The sequence below is a fragment of the Euprymna scolopes genome, chromosome 14 (genome assembly GCF_053919585.1).
Source record: "Euprymna scolopes isolate OS-2025 chromosome 14, ASM5391958v1, whole genome shotgun sequence".
NCBI lineage: Eukaryota > Metazoa > Mollusca > Cephalopoda > Sepiida > Sepiolidae > Euprymna > Euprymna scolopes.
Window position 1 is genome coordinate 122,951,764 of NC_136495.1, and position 19,410 is coordinate 122,971,173.

The 19,410-nt window shown below is 34.0% G+C and overlaps 1 protein-coding gene across 1 annotated transcript in view; it reads right to left on the minus strand.

Moving 5' to 3' along the window:
• Positions 1-19,410, minus strand: part of LOC145292796 (MAM and LDL-receptor class A domain-containing protein 1-like) — a 497,041-nt gene that overhangs the window by 239,240 nt on the left and 238,391 nt on the right. The window contains exons 63-68 of the mRNA XM_080138835.1: positions 17,777-18,021; positions 15,263-15,350; positions 12,000-12,137; positions 8,509-8,765; positions 6,646-6,730; positions 3,891-3,962 (exon numbers count right to left, since the gene is read on the minus strand). Of these exons, the coding sequence (XP_079994961.1) occupies positions 3,891-3,962; positions 6,646-6,730; positions 8,509-8,765; positions 12,000-12,137; positions 15,263-15,350; positions 17,777-18,021 (885 nt within the window). The remainder of the gene's footprint in view (positions 1-3,890; positions 3,963-6,645; positions 6,731-8,508; positions 8,766-11,999; positions 12,138-15,262; positions 15,351-17,776; positions 18,022-19,410) is intronic.

Sequence of the window (19,410 nt, forward strand, 5' to 3'; positions counted from 1 at the left end):
TTATGGAAAAGTGTGAAGTCACCTGTTGTAAGCAGCTACAAACAGAAAAAATGATTATTGCAAGAACAGGGGATGCCTATTGGTCTTAGACTTGTCAAACAAATAGTATAAGAGGAAAATAATCACCGGGGAACGAGTTCTACAACGCTGCAGTCATTGGGAAAAATATACTGGAATAGGAAGCTATATTATAATGAGGTATCAAAACAGCGAACTGGTGGAGACCACTAGATCAGTGAGTAAAACAAGCTGGAACAAAGGAAGCAGGGAATAGATCAGAAAATTATGAAGAGCATATATCATAATAGTATTTATAAAAAATGTTCATAAGGAAAATAATAACAGTCTTTGGTTATTTAAGAATCCGCCAACACAAGGTAAGTTTATTCCTCTTATCTCTCCTAACCAGTGTCAATTCTCCATAGGATTTAAAAATAAAACAATTCCATCTATATTTCTTCTGTTATTATATTGACTTCGGATATTATATTTTGAAAAAATACTGTTATCTTATATTTTTTTAAAGCCACTATTTTTCATACATACTGTATTGTTACCACATTTTGGATGGTGAACCAACCACTGATTACTTCTTCTAAGACATGCAAGAGTCTCTAATCCAGCGGTACTCAACATTTTTAACATGGCCGCACATTATTGAGTTCTTAAATTTTCGCGGCACACCTATTACAAAAAATATTTTCTATTCATAAAGACGTTTTGCAATTAAATAATAAAAATACAAAGATTATATAAGGATAATTTTTATTCAGATAAGTCAACATATCCTGTATTCAATATCTAGCATAGAATAATAAACTGGATGTCAGTGGAACAGTTGTGCCTGGTGTTTCTTCACTACTGCTGCAATATGTGGGCGAATTGGGGAGAGACACTTTAACTCTTCTTCAATATTTAAAAAACTTTCATGTTTTTTTTTTTAATGGTAAGAAAATCGATTAGTAATTGTTGTAGACCCGTGCTAGGGGTCACAAATGAGAAAAACCACAAGTAGTGTAAAGTGTATAAAATATAATATGTATTTATCATAAAGAATACAGGAGCCACTAACTATGAGAGGAACGTGCTTGTAGGGTGCGGTTACACATGGTATTTTGTCTCTGAAAGCAGAGGTATTCATAGGACTGGTTGACTCCACTTAGTTCTTAAATAGGGGTGATTTGTACCCCCACAAAAGTAATGAATTGCAGATTTTTATGGCTTTTTATTTGAAATTTGAATCGAGCCTAATTAAGAAATTAAACGTCTTTATTAAATAAAATGAAATTAAATGGTTACTAGCTAGAATTTTCCGCAGCACACAGGTAATCATTTTGCGACACGTTACTGTGCCCTGGTACATAGGTTGTGAACCATCGCTCTAATTTATCAAATCATGTACTGTTTATTAAGGTCCAACCCTTGTAATGTTGTATCCATGGAATTGTTTTTCAAGTACTTCCACAGAAATGTTCCAACGAATTTATTGCACTTGAAAACTCAACATAAACAACCTTGGCCAACTCCACCAGCAGTACAACTCCTCCCTTTTACTATTACTGTTTGTATTAATCACTCACTAGGAGTTCTCGCACAAGCCATCACCTGCGATCATTCACTAGAATAACCTGTGGTGTTACATGGGAGCTGAATGACAACAAATCTTCTCAGATTTATGGTATTCTCTATCTCTTTCGATAACATTTGTTATCGCAACGGCCGCTTACCATTGATTTCTCGCTGTTTGATTATTATTATTATTGTTATTATTATTATTATTATTTGTCGTAATATCATATCAATAGTAGTTGTAGCATTATTAGGAGTAAAAAACAATAGCAGTAAAAAACAATAGCAGTAAAAGAATCTCACGCTTAGACAGGGTTTAAAAGAGAGTCGCCAACCGAATAGGCCCCGCACTGTCAGCTAGGCTTCAACCTCTGTCTCATCGACGAAATGTTGCATCCCTCTGCCTATTATATAAGTATTTCAATGGCAGGTCCTCCGATGACCTACAAGCCCTTGTATCTCCTCGACGCAAATACAAACCTGACAAACTCAACAAGCAGCAAAATCCCACCCCTACACAATAGAAATCCCTACGTGACAAAAAGCCTTCTACTATAATATTTTTTCCCCTCGGACTACTTGACTTTAGAATTCCCTTCCGGGTCCCTGCTTCCCTGACTTTACTGACATTGAAAAGTTCAGGTGTAATGTAAACAGATATCTTGCTGCTCAACTCCCTGCAAATTATGTCCCAGATAGTAGCCCGCTTACATTAAAGTGGCGCTATGTCTTGTTTGGGGTGAAAATGCAATATAAAAATATATATAATCAGTAGAATAATTGTTTATGAAAGAAAGTGTAACAAAATAAAATTAATTAATTAAATAATGAGAAACTTAGTTGCAAGTAATTAATGACAAAAACAAGCCTTGATATAGAAAAATGTGAATAATTATTACATAGTTCAGCATCCGTAGAGTTTATAGGCGGTGTAGCTCTAATTTAGATACGCTACAGAATATTTGAACAGTAATGTTGTGATACTATGAAGTTGACCTGAGTCACTAAGTGCTGAGAGGGTGGGGAGACAATAGACAGATAGGAAATGTCTTGCCACACACAAAAAGATCGGAAATAACAAACAATGACTCTGTATGTATTTTTAGATCGATCCTTTTAGATTTGACAATGACAATAGAAACCTACAGAACCAACGACACTTGACGGGGTATCAATGAGATTCTTAGAGAGAGAGAGAGAGAGAGAGAGAGAGAGAGAGAGAGAGAGAGAGAGAGAGAGAGAGAGTGTGTGTGTGTGTGTGTGTGTGAGAGAGAGAGAGAGAGAGAGAGAGAGAGAAGGGTAGCTTCCGGGTAGCCGGGGTGGGGGACTTCAGATAGCGACGCCGAGGACACAGTTGACTCCAAGCTGCCGTTTGCAACGGATGGGCAGCGTTGGGCAACGGATGGACAGTTTTTAGAGCTGACAACGAGACAGAGATCGAGACGATTTGCGACTGGCACACGAACGTAACATCGATAGAACGCGGAGAAGACACACCCACTCATAAGCCCAACCGTCAAATATATGTGAAACATTGGCGTTTGTGCTTTTCGTGTTTTTTTATTTTAATATTTCTACTTTGTGGACCCACCTGTGTTCCCATCGACAGTCGCCAGCGAGAAAATGTAAATAAATAAGAAGATAAGAAGTTAAACGAAAAAATCCACAGCACCCGACGTTGGGGGTCAGCAGTCTTTCGGGGGCCACACGTGTGGGCACAATGTTAGCACCAGTAAGATGACTTGAGACTGAGGTTTCTGTCTATCATATTAGTAATAAACACAGAAACCGATAAAAATGGCGATTGGGAATGAATTTTCTGTTCTTTTTCACAATATGGATCAACAGATGTCGATAACAAGTGGCGAAAGGGAAAATATTTTAACAGTTTTTGTTTTTGATATTAACCAGAAATTAAAGTCTTACTTTATTTTATACTAGCAGGAAAACTCGGTGTTGTTCGGGATTAAATGATGGTCACTACTATGTAATTTTTAACTTTGGTCATAAAATCATATTACTTTCTTAGCCTTTTGCTGCCCCTCCCCTTCCTTCAGTTTTACCGTCCGAAAGAGTTAAAAAAAAAAATCTGAAATGTTAGAAAACTCTATAAAAACGTAAAAAGAGAAATATAATCTGAGGAAGACGTATCACATAAAATTATTCATTTTAAACAAATAAATGTTTGCTTATTTTCCGAAATCTCCGCATTGTAAGTTGGCGTTTAAACGTTTAAACGTATAACATATATACGTATAACATACGTATTTCATTTTACAATTTATAAAATTTATAAAAGAAGACATGTTGGTTTTACTTACTCCAGGTTGGAGGAGCGGTGGTCGTGCTTTGTCTCGGGAAAACATACTTCGTTTTGGCGGTTATGGGCACAGCTGGAAATATGAATAAAAACGCAATTAGGTTTTAACGAAGGATTTTTATTAATTGGATTATTCGGACTACTGTTCCCGTTTTGATGTTATTCTTCGCAAAGTTCCAACCGATATAACCTTTGATATTCTTCAGATTATTTTTTTTTTGTCGAACTCGGTATTCTGCACAAACTTTTGAACGAAACACTTTATTTAATCCACGGGGTTAACATAGTCTCGACCCGTCAGTCTCGACGTGTACAAGTCTTATGTAATTCGTATATCTTAATCCTTAATGCTTAACCCCTACCAAAAGTTATCAGTTAGAAGTGATTATGATTTGACACTTTTATCCATTGCGCTTTAATAAAAAAAAGTCACATATATTTAAAAATGTGAAAATTAAAAAGGAATTTTAATTAAGAAAATATTAAAAAAAGTGGACTTTTTTTACAATCACACCGCCATGAAAAGTCGTTACATTATGTTTTGATATTTTTTGTCGATGTAGCTCCTTAAAACCACTTGATGTGTGGAATTTAATGGAAGGAAAGGCGAATGCGTTGCATAACAAAAATGGAGAGGGTGGTAGAACCACTCCAAAACAAGACTTTCATTTAAAAAACGGTGATGAACTCATAGACAAAATAATCTAAAACGGAAACCTTAGCATGGTAATGACTGAACCTGAAATATCTCAAGGGCGTACATCCACGGGGAAAGATGATTCATGAGAATTCCAACTTTTAGCGAATGCTAATATTGAGGATTCTCAAAGAGTACACCTGAGTTCGGTTTCCGTTAATATCACCCAAGAAAGTGTCGATGAGAAGAGAACTATGACCTTGCCCTTTATCAAGGATATTTAACTGGCTTCATTATCTGAGAGTGATCAAACAAATGAAGTTTGGAAGGATTCCCAATACAAGCGTACAATCACCTGGATTCCAAACGCTAGATAAGCTAAGCTCTTAATGAGCTCAGTAAGAAAGTAAGCGATTACAAGACTGGCTGATAGAAAACGTATTATCTTTCCCATGGTCAACTTTTTCAATAGACGTTCCGCTAGTCACATGTTGCAGTATCAGTTCAACCGCTTATTTTTGTTTACAAAGCATTGCACGATATTTTTAACAAACATAGGCGTTAAGCCACGCCCAGAAATCTTGACCTTTCAAACACTTGTGTTTCAAATTTCTACACAACTTTTCTCACACTTAGTCAAATATAACATCTAAATGTTAACTAAAAACTATGTAAATTAAAGATAGATTTGAAAATGATAATAAAAACAAACTAATTAGGTAAAAAACTTTATTTAAATTTTAACAGGAATCAGCGAATGTTGTATAAAATTACGGATTTTCGATTGGACAAAATCTTCAACAACAGCTTCTTTCAGCCAATCGGAAGTACAGAAATATTCAACTTCTCTTATTACAATTCCGTGCATAATAATAATAGACAGACAAACACCAGTTTCTATCCCTTTTAACCGTTTCTGGTACTTATGCACTTATGTTACCGCGCTGAAATAATAACGTTATTAGTTAGAAAGCCATTGTTAACATAGGAAGGAGAATGTGTGTTGTAATTATTCTGTAGCTTCACCTAACAATTTAACTAAAAAAAAAAAAATTGTAAAACATTAATTTAATTTGAAAATACCATTTTTTTTAGAATAGCACGGTAACGTAAGTGCATAAACACCGGGTTTCTTTTAGGCAATGCCAGTGTTAAGGTCTTTAAACAAACTGCCTCAGCCGTTGAACCGAGGACCGTTCCATACACAACAGAGACAGTCACGAACACAGGTACACACAAGTTCACGCATTTACTTGCGCGCTGACTATACATGCACTGTCTAATGGTCTGAAATTATACATTGTTAAACACAAACCAATATAGCGACAGCCGAAATGAACATGTCTACTCAAGACCTTTCCACAAATCATTTTTCAGATTTAAAGTAGCATCGATAATGAGGTAACGAGGCACATCTTTTTTTAAAATTTATATTTCGTTATTTCCGGTCAGATTCGATTGCTCACCGACATGAACTTTGCATGACAGTTTTTAAGCCTTACTACTTCTGGGCTGGATCATGAAAAATTAAAAGCGGATATTTTGTTTGCGACACCATCATTAGAAGATTGACGTATAGGGCTAACGGGCTTTCTATATTCGTTGTTTTTCAATAGAGCAACTCTTTCATATATGTATCGCCTTCACCACGGCCGAGAAACTTTATCTAAGCTCTATATGGTAACCCTCAAGAATATCAGAGGGAGGCTAACAGATGCTGCAACTTTCTCAAACTGATCTTGAACTGTGTTAGGCAGTGGCGTTCATTTACCTGAGGTATTATACGTACTCGCATACCTGAATATATATATGTATATATATATATATGTATATATATATATATGTATATATATATATATATGTATATATATATATATATATATATATATATATATATATATATATATATATATATATATATATATATACAATGCCTGTTATTTTCCAATGGTTGCCCATCTGATACTGGCTAGAGTCAACACCACTCAACTTCGGCGATCTCACGAGAACTAGTGTGTCAATGTGATTGAAGGAACAATAGAAAGTATAAAACATTAAAAGCAAGAAGGAAATGACATATTTGAAGTCAGAAAATCTGTGTAAGAAATGCTCAACTTACTTTCACAGTAATCCTGAGTAAATGTTATATCGTCAAAAGCGATATTGGATGATCGACCAATACCAACGGTTCCTATAATCTTCATCTGAAATAGACAAGATATATATTATACTAACAGGCTTCCCGGCGTTGCCCAGTAGTAAGATAAGCTTAAATATGATATTTAAATTCAATGTAGATTAAGTAATTATCAGTATTGAGACAATTCTTTATCGATTATTATATTGCACCTAATATATGTTACTGAGTTCTATATATATATATATATATATATATATATATATATATATATATATAGATGACTAGGGTGACATCAGCTAGAATATATTTCAATATATATTAGGTTGGTGCAAAAATAATGTCGTTTTTAATATATATATATATATATATATATATATATATATATATATATACGTATATGATAAATATATTTTATGAATTTTATCCTACCAGTAACACTAAAATCTTTAGATTATCTCCACAAGTTTATTTTTACTTGAAATATATATATATATATATATATATATATATATATATATATATATATATAAATGTTATTTGTTTTGGTTTTAGCGATATGTTTTGAATGAATTCAATTATTTACGAAAGCGCATTTTTACCTAAATGCGAGCTGGGAATAATTTTCCCTTTAACCAATTTGATACTCCCAAATGGGGAGCGGTATGTATATTATTTTTACATTTTAAAAATAATATATATATATGTATATATATATATATATAAATTGTCTGATAACAAAGATTCCTTTTAGTAAAAGAAATGCAGTACAGAAAGTGCAACAATATCTGCCAGAAGATGACAGAAAAAAAAAACGCTTACGGAGAAATTTGCAGGAATACGAAAGGCAAACGAATCAGACACCAATAAGAACTGACACATTTTCTTTCGCAATCAAAATGGGACATAAGTCCAATAATGAAGGTCATGTCATGTCATGTGATCTTACGACTTAGCAACTGTAAAAATTAAAGAAAATCTCCCATTCTCCCAATAAAGATTTAGCGAAAGCAAAAGGAAGCACGTTGTTAAAACATCTTAATTTTTCTTTAAAAAAATCATAACAGTTGTTTCTCCTATGCTTTTGTCATGAAAAATATTCATTTAAAACATTTTTGAAAAGAAAGAAAAAAGTCTTATATACTTTCTTGAAAAACTTAATATTTTCATATAATTAATCTCACAAGGACTTTTTTCTTCTTGCTTTACAGTCTTATTTTCAGGATTTTTTCTGTTCTATCGGCACGTTTTGGATTTATCGTTTGATAGTCTTCACGTTAGGTTTTTTCGGTTGCTTACTAAAAAATGCCGGGAGATGCTAACACGAAGTTGGTCGAAATTGAGTTATATCTTGGATAAGTATCTAACTAAAATAATAATAAAAAACAAGATTAGAAAAGATAAAACAACAAAAAAATACGGTGCTTGCTTGCATTAAAGTTCTGTTAAACCAACGCATTTCAGGTAAGAAATATTATTACGTACTTTCGTGTCATGGCGAAATTATAAATCCGAAGAATTACGAAAAATGATCCAGTAGAAAAATAATTACAAGTAAAAATACAATTTATCGAATTATCGAGTTTAATCGTATGTTTTAATGTGGAACAGTTGTGCCACCAATTCTGTATAACAAACAAGGGAGATAACCCTCGACTTGAACACGACATCTGGGAAAGTATATATGGCTGATTTTATATTTAAAATACTTCTAGCACATCATTTTTCGTAATCTTTAGAATTTATACTAATTTCGCCATGAAACCTAAGTATGTAATAATGTTTGCACCTGAAATGCGTTGATTTACAAGATCACAAACGCAAACAAGCACTAAAGTTACTTACGTAGTATATATCCGCCGAAGCAAAGGCGACTTGAGCGAATGACCACTTGTTGCCTTGGTTACCCTGTAAATACCAAATGTCGGTCTCCCTTTGCGTTTTCTCATCCACAAAACGGATGTCCAAGCCACCCATGTCCTTGCCGTACATATGGTACCAGAAACGCATACAACGACCAGTGGTCGGCGGCAGACTCATACTACGAAACCAGGCAGAATCATGTGCGTTTCGAAATAACGCTTCGATGAACATATAATGACCTATTTTAAGGAAGAAAAAAGTGAAAAAAAAAAAAAAACGATTATAATTATGTTCTTGGAAATTATTGGGCACGTCTTTTCTGGTGCCTTTCAAGTTGATTTTTAGATGTGTACACGCATCTGTAGAAGAGCACTTATTATCAATTTGTCGTACGGTCTGCAACGCTTCAACCCGTCATTGTATTTTGTTTGATCTGTAATGCTTAAGACTAAACACGCTTCTTTGCTTGGTTTGTTACACTTAAGGTTGGAAATTTCTTTTGTCTGTAACAATAAGTACCTGACAATAAGAATATAAAGTTCCTAAATGAACTACCTCAGCTGTTATACACGCAAGAGAAATAGTTACGAACTCACGCATTTACTCGTGCACTGACCATACACACACTTTCTAGTTTACAGAAATTACACTCTGTTAAATGAAAACAACACGGCGACAGCCGAAATAGACATGTCTACTCAACTCCTGTCATCAACTCATTTACTAAATTAAAGTAGCACCGTTAGTTGGCTTAATGCTGCACATTTTTTTAAAGTTAAGTTTCGCTGTCGCCGTATAGACCTGACTGTTTCATGAAGTATTTTCACGACAGTTTTCTGAGCCTTATTACAACGCATTTTTTCTAAATATTTAAACAGTTCATTTTTCCTTATCCGTCACACGTTTTTTTCATCTCTGCTCTGACGTCATCCACGTGTCTCGAACACGTGCTTTTTCTAACACCGCTTCTCTGAAAAGGTGTCGAACATCTGTGCTTTACCGAACACCACTCCGTCTAGAACGCTTTTGCTTTGCTGAACACCATTCCGTCTCGAATACTACGCCTTCAAACACCGTTCGAACACCGTTCACGTGTGTTTTTACATCCCCTGTGACGTCAATTCGCGCAGCCGGCTTGGTCATTTGTACATCTATATGCAGGCTGCTGCTGTTATCACTGTTAGCAGCTCTGTTACATTGCATGCAAACAAATGCTACCAATAATAATAATAATAATAATAATAATAATAACTACAAACACAAGTTGTTTTTAGACTGAAAATTGAATGCCAGTCACGGGAGACAATCATCACACTTTAAAAGTGAAAATCCTTCATTTTGTTTCTCTGTGTCACAGTAAAATGTAATTTTTTTTTTTTTACATAGACGCCACCACTTATCAAGGCCGATAATGGTTAAAGAGTGTAGAGTAGTCAAAAGGACAATATAGTAATCGATAGTAATGGAAGTTCGGTAAATTTGTTAACTTAAGTGGAACGGCTCATCAGAAACTTGTTCACGTTGGACTTGAAGACAACCATATTATAGAAAGCTGGAAAGCAGGAAAACGGAAGACAATTCAACAGGCGTGCAGTTCTAAGAAAGAAGCTTTGATCATGGAATCTATGTTTAGGTTTAGGCACAGATAAAGAGTGGGGAAAATTATTGATAATGTTTTCAGCTAGTCTAGTGTTTCTCCTTTATATTTTAAACCACAAAACTGGAGTTAGCAAAATTGCACTAACTCGTAAGTCATAAAAACAAAGAAAAACATTATTTGGTTGTCTCTGACACTTACAAGAGACAATGACCTTTTTTACATTCTGTTATACTTAAAATTGAACAAATACTTTTTTTTGATCCCCCGAAAAAAATAGGGTGGATCTGTAAATTCACAGTTGTCCGTTCGGCTGTTCGCACTTTTCTCCATAACTACCCGTTGGAATTTTTTGAAATTTTACACAAACATTAAACATGATATGAGTAAAAAAAAAGTAACAGAACAGATTTTCGAGGAAAACTCCGGTTGCCTCCCTAGGGGTGCCACTCGGTTTAAAATGGCTAAAATTGACACTTTTGTGCTTATTAAAAAAAATTAATGCCTTTGATTTTTATAAAATTTTCTGAAAAGTTGTAACTAACTGATTTCTATATAATTTTGTTTGTCTATACTTTGCGATAATTCTTGGGTGTGCCCCAGGGGCTCTTTTAGGGCTAATAAAAAACAGTCCATTTATGGGATTATTTTATCATATTTGTCCAAAATTTTCTGTGTATGTCTATAAGCAATTTTGCATGGTACTGAAGTCAAATTTAAATATGTTAAGGCCCTGAGGACATTTGGGGCTTAATGTGGGGGGGGGGGCAAATGATGGATTTGGTAATTTCTTTTTTTTGCATGGTGCATAACACAAATTTACATATATTAAGGCATAAAACTGCATCGTTTGTGCATTTTCACCAGGATTTAACGTCCCCTGGGGATATTTGGTGCTAAATGGGGGAGGAGGGAGCAAATGCTGAACTTAATATGTTTTATGCCTTGTTGACTGTGCACTCACGGGGGACCAGCATGCTTCACTTGTTTAATTTATAACACTTTAGATTGAACTACAATTTAGAGGAAGAAGACAGAAATATAACATTTTTAGTTCGCAGTCATTAAAATTGCATAAGTATCTGTGACATTTTAATTAGTATTTTGTGTAGTATGCGACACTTAATTTAACCATAGTTTTTCTTGGCTGTTTGTGACGCTTAGGATTGAACAATATTTTTTTAGCAGTCAGTGACACTTTTTCGTATTATTTGGATTCACAACGTTTCGGTCGATGAAACATCCGACCTTCTTCAGGTGTTTCTTGTCGAACCCGGGAATTTGGACGGAATTTCGAGCAGAACTCTTTATTTACTTCATGGGGGTAGCATGCGCTTGTTCTGTCAGCCATGACTAGGGAGCGGCCCTAAGTAATCCGCAATTGTATTTTTCGGTCGCTACACTGAGGATTGAACCTTCAACCTTCAAGAGAATATCACCTTTTTCAATTAATTTTTCCAAGTAATCTAACCACTGCGCCACGGGTCCGCTAGGTTAAATCCTCAGTGTGGGCGACCGAAAAATACAATTGCAAATTACTTAGGACTTTTATCCGGAAGACCAATCAAGATGGACGAAGACCAACTTAGGGTTCTTTTGAAGGAAGATGGCCATCAGACATGTGAAGAATTGGGTAAAAAGATGAAGTGTGATTTTGCGACAATTTCACGCCATCTTCAGTCGATGGGATTCACACAAAAATACGAACTTACTTTGGTGTTAAAATTCTTTGATTTTCTTAAAAAACAAAAAACAAAAAACAACAACAACAAAAATGGCGGGAACTTATGCAACAAACTAATAGAAATATGTTGCACTTTTGCCCCTGAAAATGTCGGGTAGCCTTTCTAGTTCAGATTAAATAGTAGCTGATTACCTGAGTCTGTTTGCTTCGTATGATCTGTTGTCGGGCCGGTATTTTCACCCGGCGAGTTACCACTCCCTCTTCTCCAGGACATTTCAGATCCGTCCATATTCTGCCACGTGCACGTATTCTTTTCAAAATCGCAGTTACCTTCAGATATAAAGAAAGATTAGACAGAGGACATCTTGTTTTAATTCGTCATCGAAATTTAAATTAAGAAGTTTAATATTTTGAATATCTAAAACAATTTTAAAATCCACTTACGATTTAAGGGACATTTTGTGTATGTATGTATGTATGTATGTATGTATGTATGTGTTTGTGTGTCTGTTTGGCCGTCAGTCACATTTTTTAAAACGTAATAGATACATTACAGAATATGTCTGATTTTGGTATCGAAATATATAACTTCTATTAGAATTACAATCATAACTAGCGCTATGACAACAGCATATTCTTTTCATTGTTTTGACTCTCGAGTATATATCCGACATTGTTAGATAATTAATCAACCAAAAACCACATCACTCCATATAAAAGCATATAAAATATCAACGGATAAACACTCTGGAGTCAAAACAATGGAAAGTATATGCTGTTGTCCTAGCCCTAATAATAGCCTCCCAACGTATAAAGGGGATGCCATGATCGGAAGCCCACATCAAAACCTGGGAAAAAAAAATGAGCTATGTAAATTTTATAATAAACAGATCTTAAAACAATGTCTATACAAAATAATTATAACTTTGACCTAACGTCATATATTTATGATAAACGTCATGTGTCAAACCATTATATATATATATATATATATACATATATATATATATATATATATATACATGTATATATATGTATGTGTGTGTGTATTTAAATTATATCAAATTAACCAAAGTAGATTAATAGAAAATATCCAGAACCACATGAGAAATCTATCTATATATCTAAAAAAGTGAAATTGTCTGTGTGTGTGTGTGTATGTATGTGTGTGTGTGTGTGTGTGTGTGTACATTTCACTTTAAATTTGAGATGTAGGTTACCTGGACACGAGTCAAACTTTTTCATATATATATATATATATATATATATATATATATATATGCACATAAAGTTTTGAACAGTACATAAGGCCCGAGCAAAGCCGAACTGAATTGCTAGTATATCTATAAAAGTGAAATTGCCTGCGTGTGTGTGCGTGTGTGTGTGCGTGTGTGTGTGCGCCTATGTGTGTACATTTCCCTACTAAACTACTCTGTCAATATTCAGTCTACAGACTCAGGAGTCTTGAGATTTTGGAAAATCGTTTTAATCGATTTTCGGCCAGAAATTTGGCTGTCATGGGGGTCACAGTTCAACGATTTGACCTTTGAAAACTCTACCAAACTGCTCCGCCAATTTTGTGTCTAAACACTTGAAATTTGAGATGTAGCTAACCTGGACATGGTCAAACTTTTTAATTTGATTTGAGCCCAAAACAATAATATGAAGAGGTCAAAATTGGAGTCAAAGCTTAAAAAAATTTACCTCTGCGGTCTCTACCAAATTACTCAACCAATTTTTGGTCTAAACATTTGAAATTTCACATACAATTTATTCAGACATAGGGCAAGCTTTTTAATCTATTTTGTGCCGAAATTTTGGCTGCTAAGGTGTCAAAGTTCAAAAGATTTTACCTTTGCGTTCTCTAGCAAACTATTCAGCCAATTTTGGGTCTAAACATTTGAAATTTTATATGAAGGGTTTTCAGACATGCGGCAAGCTTTTTAATCAGCTTTTGAGTGAGAATTTGGCTGCCAAGAGGTAAAAGTTGAAAAAGTTGTCCTTCGCAGACTCTACCAAACTCCTCCGCTAAATTTGAGTCTAAACACTTGAAATTTTAGATGTAGTTTACCTGGACACGAGTCAAACTTTTTAATACATATACATACGCACATAATGTTATGATCAGTACATAAGCCCGAGCAAAGCTGCGCTGAACTGCTAGTATTATATAATTCTAAAAATGGCCTTTATATTATGAATGTATCAACTATCTAATCAAAAGTATGCAATCAGAAGGAGCATATTTTTGCTAGGCTCTATATACAAAATAAAATGTCTGAATCTCCGCGCATTCGATTTCTATGCTATCCCGATTCGATGCAAGTCTAATACTTTTAACCATTGTAAATTACACACCTGATCATAAATTTAAGAGCACTTGAAAATCTTCAAAAAACCTGTTTAAGGATAGATTTTAAACTTCTCCTATTTAAGGTTACCAATACTACAACCTAACATATTATGAAAAAAAGCGACATTCCAAACATTTAACTCAGAAATTTACATTATTAATAAATTAAATGCTTGGAATGTAGCCTTTTCCCCATAACCTTAAATGCGAGGTGTTTCAAATCTATCCTTAAAAAATGGTTCCTTTTTAAAGATTTTCAAGTGGTCTTAAACTTTTGATCAGGAGTGTTATATTGGGAAAATTCTTTATAGCCAAGGAACAACAAACAAGAAACAACGTTGTAGCATTGATCGATTGTTTATCTAACCACTGGACCCTGACTTTTAGATCAATAAGGCTAAGATATTGTTTGGGTGGCATCCCAACATATTCTGACAATAGACTGTTCCCGGCGTCACTTCCGGTAACCAATTTCTGCTCTCGAGCAGTCTGGACCTGAGACTTAATGGAAGCGAGTTGTAACTTTACTTTGTCCTTCTCGCCCCCCTCCACACAAAACAAAAAACAGCAACAACAGCAACAGTAACAACAACAACTACAAAAAACAATACATTACCTGGTTCAGGACATACACCGGGTTCAGTACTGATGTCATCGATTATAATTGAACTCATATTGTTTCCTTTCTTTCCCTCGAAAATTACCTAAATTACTTTTTCCTTCTTGTACCCCCCACACAAAACAAAAAACAACAACAACTACAAAAAACAATACATTACCACACAAAAAACAAAAAAAAAACAAAAACAAAAAACAATACATTACCACAAAAAAAGACAATACATTACCACAAAAAACAAAAACAAAAAAAACAATACATTACCACAAAAAAAACCAAAACAAAACAAAAAAAAAACCAATACATTACCACACAAAAAAAAACAATACATTACCACACAAAAAACAAAAACAAAAACAAAAACAAAAAACAATACATTACCACAAAAAAAGACAATACATTACCACAAAAAACAAAAAACAAAAAAAACAATACATTACCACACAAAAAAAACAAAAAACAAAAAAAAAAACAATACATTACCTGGTTCAGGACATACACCGGGTTCAGTACTGATGTCATCGATTATAATTGAACTCATATTGTTTCCTTTCTTTCCCTCGAAAATTACCTAAAAAATTGAAACACTTAAATGTCTGAGGCTTATAAAAACACACCCGAATATTATACGTGATCAGATATTGAAAATGAACATTGATTTTGGAAACCAATTTAAAAAGAAAACTGAATTTTCCAAAGGAAAACATGCATTTGTGTTGCATTTAGTTTCTTTGTTGTATGCTTCCATAATTTCAGCATTTCACCATTTTAATAATATTTACCGCGTTTCCATTATTTGTGACTTACAGGACTCGTGGAAATCCCACAGTTGTGTATTTCATCTGTTGTATATTACTGCTGTTTTTTCTATAGACGTCAGGCGCGAACGCAGACCCCTCCAACGGTATTATGCTACATTTGTTTAAACTGAAACATACTTATCTAACTTAATTTCAGAACATATCTAGTCATGGCGGTTAATTTCCAAAATTTTTGTAGGAGTTTGTGACATATTTCCATTGCATAAAATTTTGTGGGAACGGAGATCCCCGCAATATTATTCTTTGATCAGAGCAGACTCCGAATAAAAATAAAGTGCATTTTAGTTCGAATTTCATGTTCGAGACAATTTCATTATCAGATGAAAATGCATTGCATTTTTGGCCGTCTGGCGATCCCATATATTGTTGTCCTGAATTGAATGAAGATTAACGAATGTTCTACTCTCCCATATTTTATTGTCATTGACATCGATGAAATCGCCCATTAAGCTAGGTAGAAACCCTCTCTGCAGTGTACAGAGAGGCAGCTTCACATACCTTCCTGAGATGACCTAGTCCACAATACATTGCACTGTAGAGAACCTACGTTTAACTTTATAAAAATATTTTATATAATAACTAGACTTTAAATAATTTAAAACTTTACATTTTAAATAAGTTTAAATGCAAAAGTTCAATTGTGCTCTAAACAGAAACATTCATTTCGAAAGCAGCCCTGTCATATCAAAGGATCAACTGTTGATTTAATGAAATTATTTTTACACAACCACTTGAATTAAAGTTAAACATACAAAAGTCATGTATCATGGCTCAATTGTGCTCTAAAAAGAAACATTCATTTCGAAAGCGCTCTTGTCTTATAAAGTATCTTACAGTTGATTTTATAGGCTGGGCCTTTCTGCTCCTGTGGTGATGTTGCTCCCTTTTCTTCTCTTGCAAGCTCGCACACACTTTTAATTTGAATATGTCTTTTTTCCCGGCTGCTTCTGCTAATATCTTCGCAAGCCAACTATCTTACAGCTCTTACCGATATTTTCCCACCCGCTCATACGCGGTCTGTTACATATAATGATAGAACTTGGGTAGGGATAAATTATTAAAAAGAGCGGCTCATAGGAACTTATTCACATAAGATATGAAAATGACCATTCTATAGTTAATCGGGAAGCAGCTCTACGGTATTGTGTTTCAAAGACGGGCAGTCTCTAGAAAAGAAAATAAACTCATTGAATTTTACTCAGGATAAAATCCGTTGGAACCCTGAATGTAATACAATTAAAAATATCAATTATGATGCTTACAGACTCAATAATTCTGCACAGCAATGAGACGAAAGACGCCCGAAATGGGTAGTTATTCGACTACTATCTAGATCAGTGCTTTTCAACCTTTTCGCTGGAGCGGAATCCCCATGAAAACATCTTACTGGCTCATGGAACCCCTATGCAATAATTTAGTCGTCTTGGGCCAAAAGAAAACAAAAAAAAAACAAAAAAAACAAACAAACAAAAAAAACAGCGCTTAAAAAATGAAATAAAATGAAAATACTCATGTTCAAAGTATTGCACATTTTCGTTGTACATAAAATGAAACTAAATTTGTACTTGAATTGGTGTTTCTTGCGCAGCTCTTAAATATCGGGTCGTGTGTTTGACAAACACACACGAAGTTCATCTTCCACAAACAGCAATTGTGCTCGTTTCTTGTGCTTAATGGTTGCCAGAGTTACTTATGGATAATTCTCTCTTGGCAGTACTTCGCAAACAAATATTCTGTGAAGGGGGTTTTCCATGTCGACTGCAGGCACGCTTGTGGCTGACGAGCCCGATGCAGCACAAGCAGGTTTGGCCACAGCGGCTGCAGTCAAAGGTTACGTCAGATGTGGCTGCTGAGGCTTCCCGTATCTGGATAACTGGATAATAAGAATATATAAAAGGAAGCCTAATAATGGCAAGGCAAATTAATGTCAAATGTAATGAGTTTAATAATGTAAAAGTTAGTATATACAAACAATATTTTTGAATGCATATAATAAAATAGATTTTCAAAAATTGAATTTAATATTTTGATTATTTGTTCCTTGTTCTAATTTAGAAATTGCGGAACCCCTCGACTGCACTGCCGGAACACCAAGGTTCCGCGGAACCCTGGTTGAAAAGCACTGATCTAGATAAATATAAAGACGAAGTATGTAGAGTTTGCGATGATTACTTACTTTGTAGTTATCATTTGCGGCAAGAGTTATCTGCCCCAGTTTCCAAAAGGTCGGACGGATGTTCCAATCGATCCAGATTGGTGTTCCCATTGCCTGGCCGATTTGTTGATAGACGGCAAAGTATCCGCTTGTTTTGCCGAACATCTGGTAGTAAAAACTCATGCAAAGATCAGACGATCGTTTGATGACAGGACTCACCAGTTGAGCCTGACCAGTTGAACTCGGTTCAAGGAACATATAAGTACCTAAAACAAAAATAAAAGAACATTTAATTAGTATCAAATGTAATGTGATAGGGAATTATCATTAGTTACATTGTTTCTTATTTTTACTATTGTATAAAACGATCTTTATGTGTGCGTGTTCGTTCCCTATGAACTCGAAAACGACTGGCCAGATTTTTCGAAAATTTCATACGAAAGTACTTTATGCGCCTGGTAGTGTTCTTATATAGTTTTGTATCGGAATTTCCTCGATGAGTATCTGTATTAAAAAATCAAAATTATTCGATGAAAGAAGGAACAGGCCAAAGTCAACACCTTATACAGCCTAACATCACTATCTTTTCTTTTTCTTATTCTTCTATTACTTCTGCGATTAAATTATTCTACTTTATTTATATTTTATGATTAAAAATTTTTTATCAGTATTGTAATTTTTAAAAAATTTTTGAAAATCTTTCGAAATTTTTTTAAATTAATAAACTATTTTTTATAGTTTTCAAAATTGAAAAAAAAATTTTTTATGAATTAAAATAAAACCCTTAATATCTCATTCACGTTTTGTATAACATTTAAACATTTATTCTTTTTTTTCTGTACCTTATATCTTTTTTTCATCATCACAATTAACCTCCTGAAATAAAAAGAAAAACTCGCCAAATCTAGATACTTAACAGAAAAATCAAGAAAAAAAGCTAAACAACAAAAAACTTCGTATTTAACCACTATTGTCTAGATAAGGACTTACTTGTCTCTGTCTTGTATATATATATATATATATATATATATATATATATATATATATATATATATATATATATATAGTAATTTATAAAATATATATGGCGATTAAGCTACACTGAATCGGCGTTTCATCCACTCTAGGATTCGTCAGGCTTATGCGCGAATTCTGTGGTTGTTTCTCGTTTTTATATGGTCCTCTTCTGTTGAGGATTTTAGTTAGCCTAACTTAAATCCTCAACAGAAGAGGACCATATAAAAACGAGAAACATGAAAAAAAAAAAAAAAAAAAAAACGAGAAACAACCACAGAATTCGCGCATAAGCCTGACGAATCCTAGAGTGGATGAAACGCCGAATATTCAGTGTAGCTTAATCGCCATATATATTTTATAAATTACTAACTAGCTCTACCTACGTATTGAGCACTTTTGAAGTAAATACTTAAAGTTTACGCATAAATTTATACTTTCGTATATTAATTTTATGTGAGTAAATGAAGTATATATATATATATATATATATATATATATATATATATATATATATATATTATATAGGAACATTTCTTTTAGTTTCAGGAGTTAAATTGTGATGTTGGAGAAAAAGACATAAGGTACAGGAAAGAACAATAAATGTTTAAATGTTATACGAAACGTAAATGAGATATTAA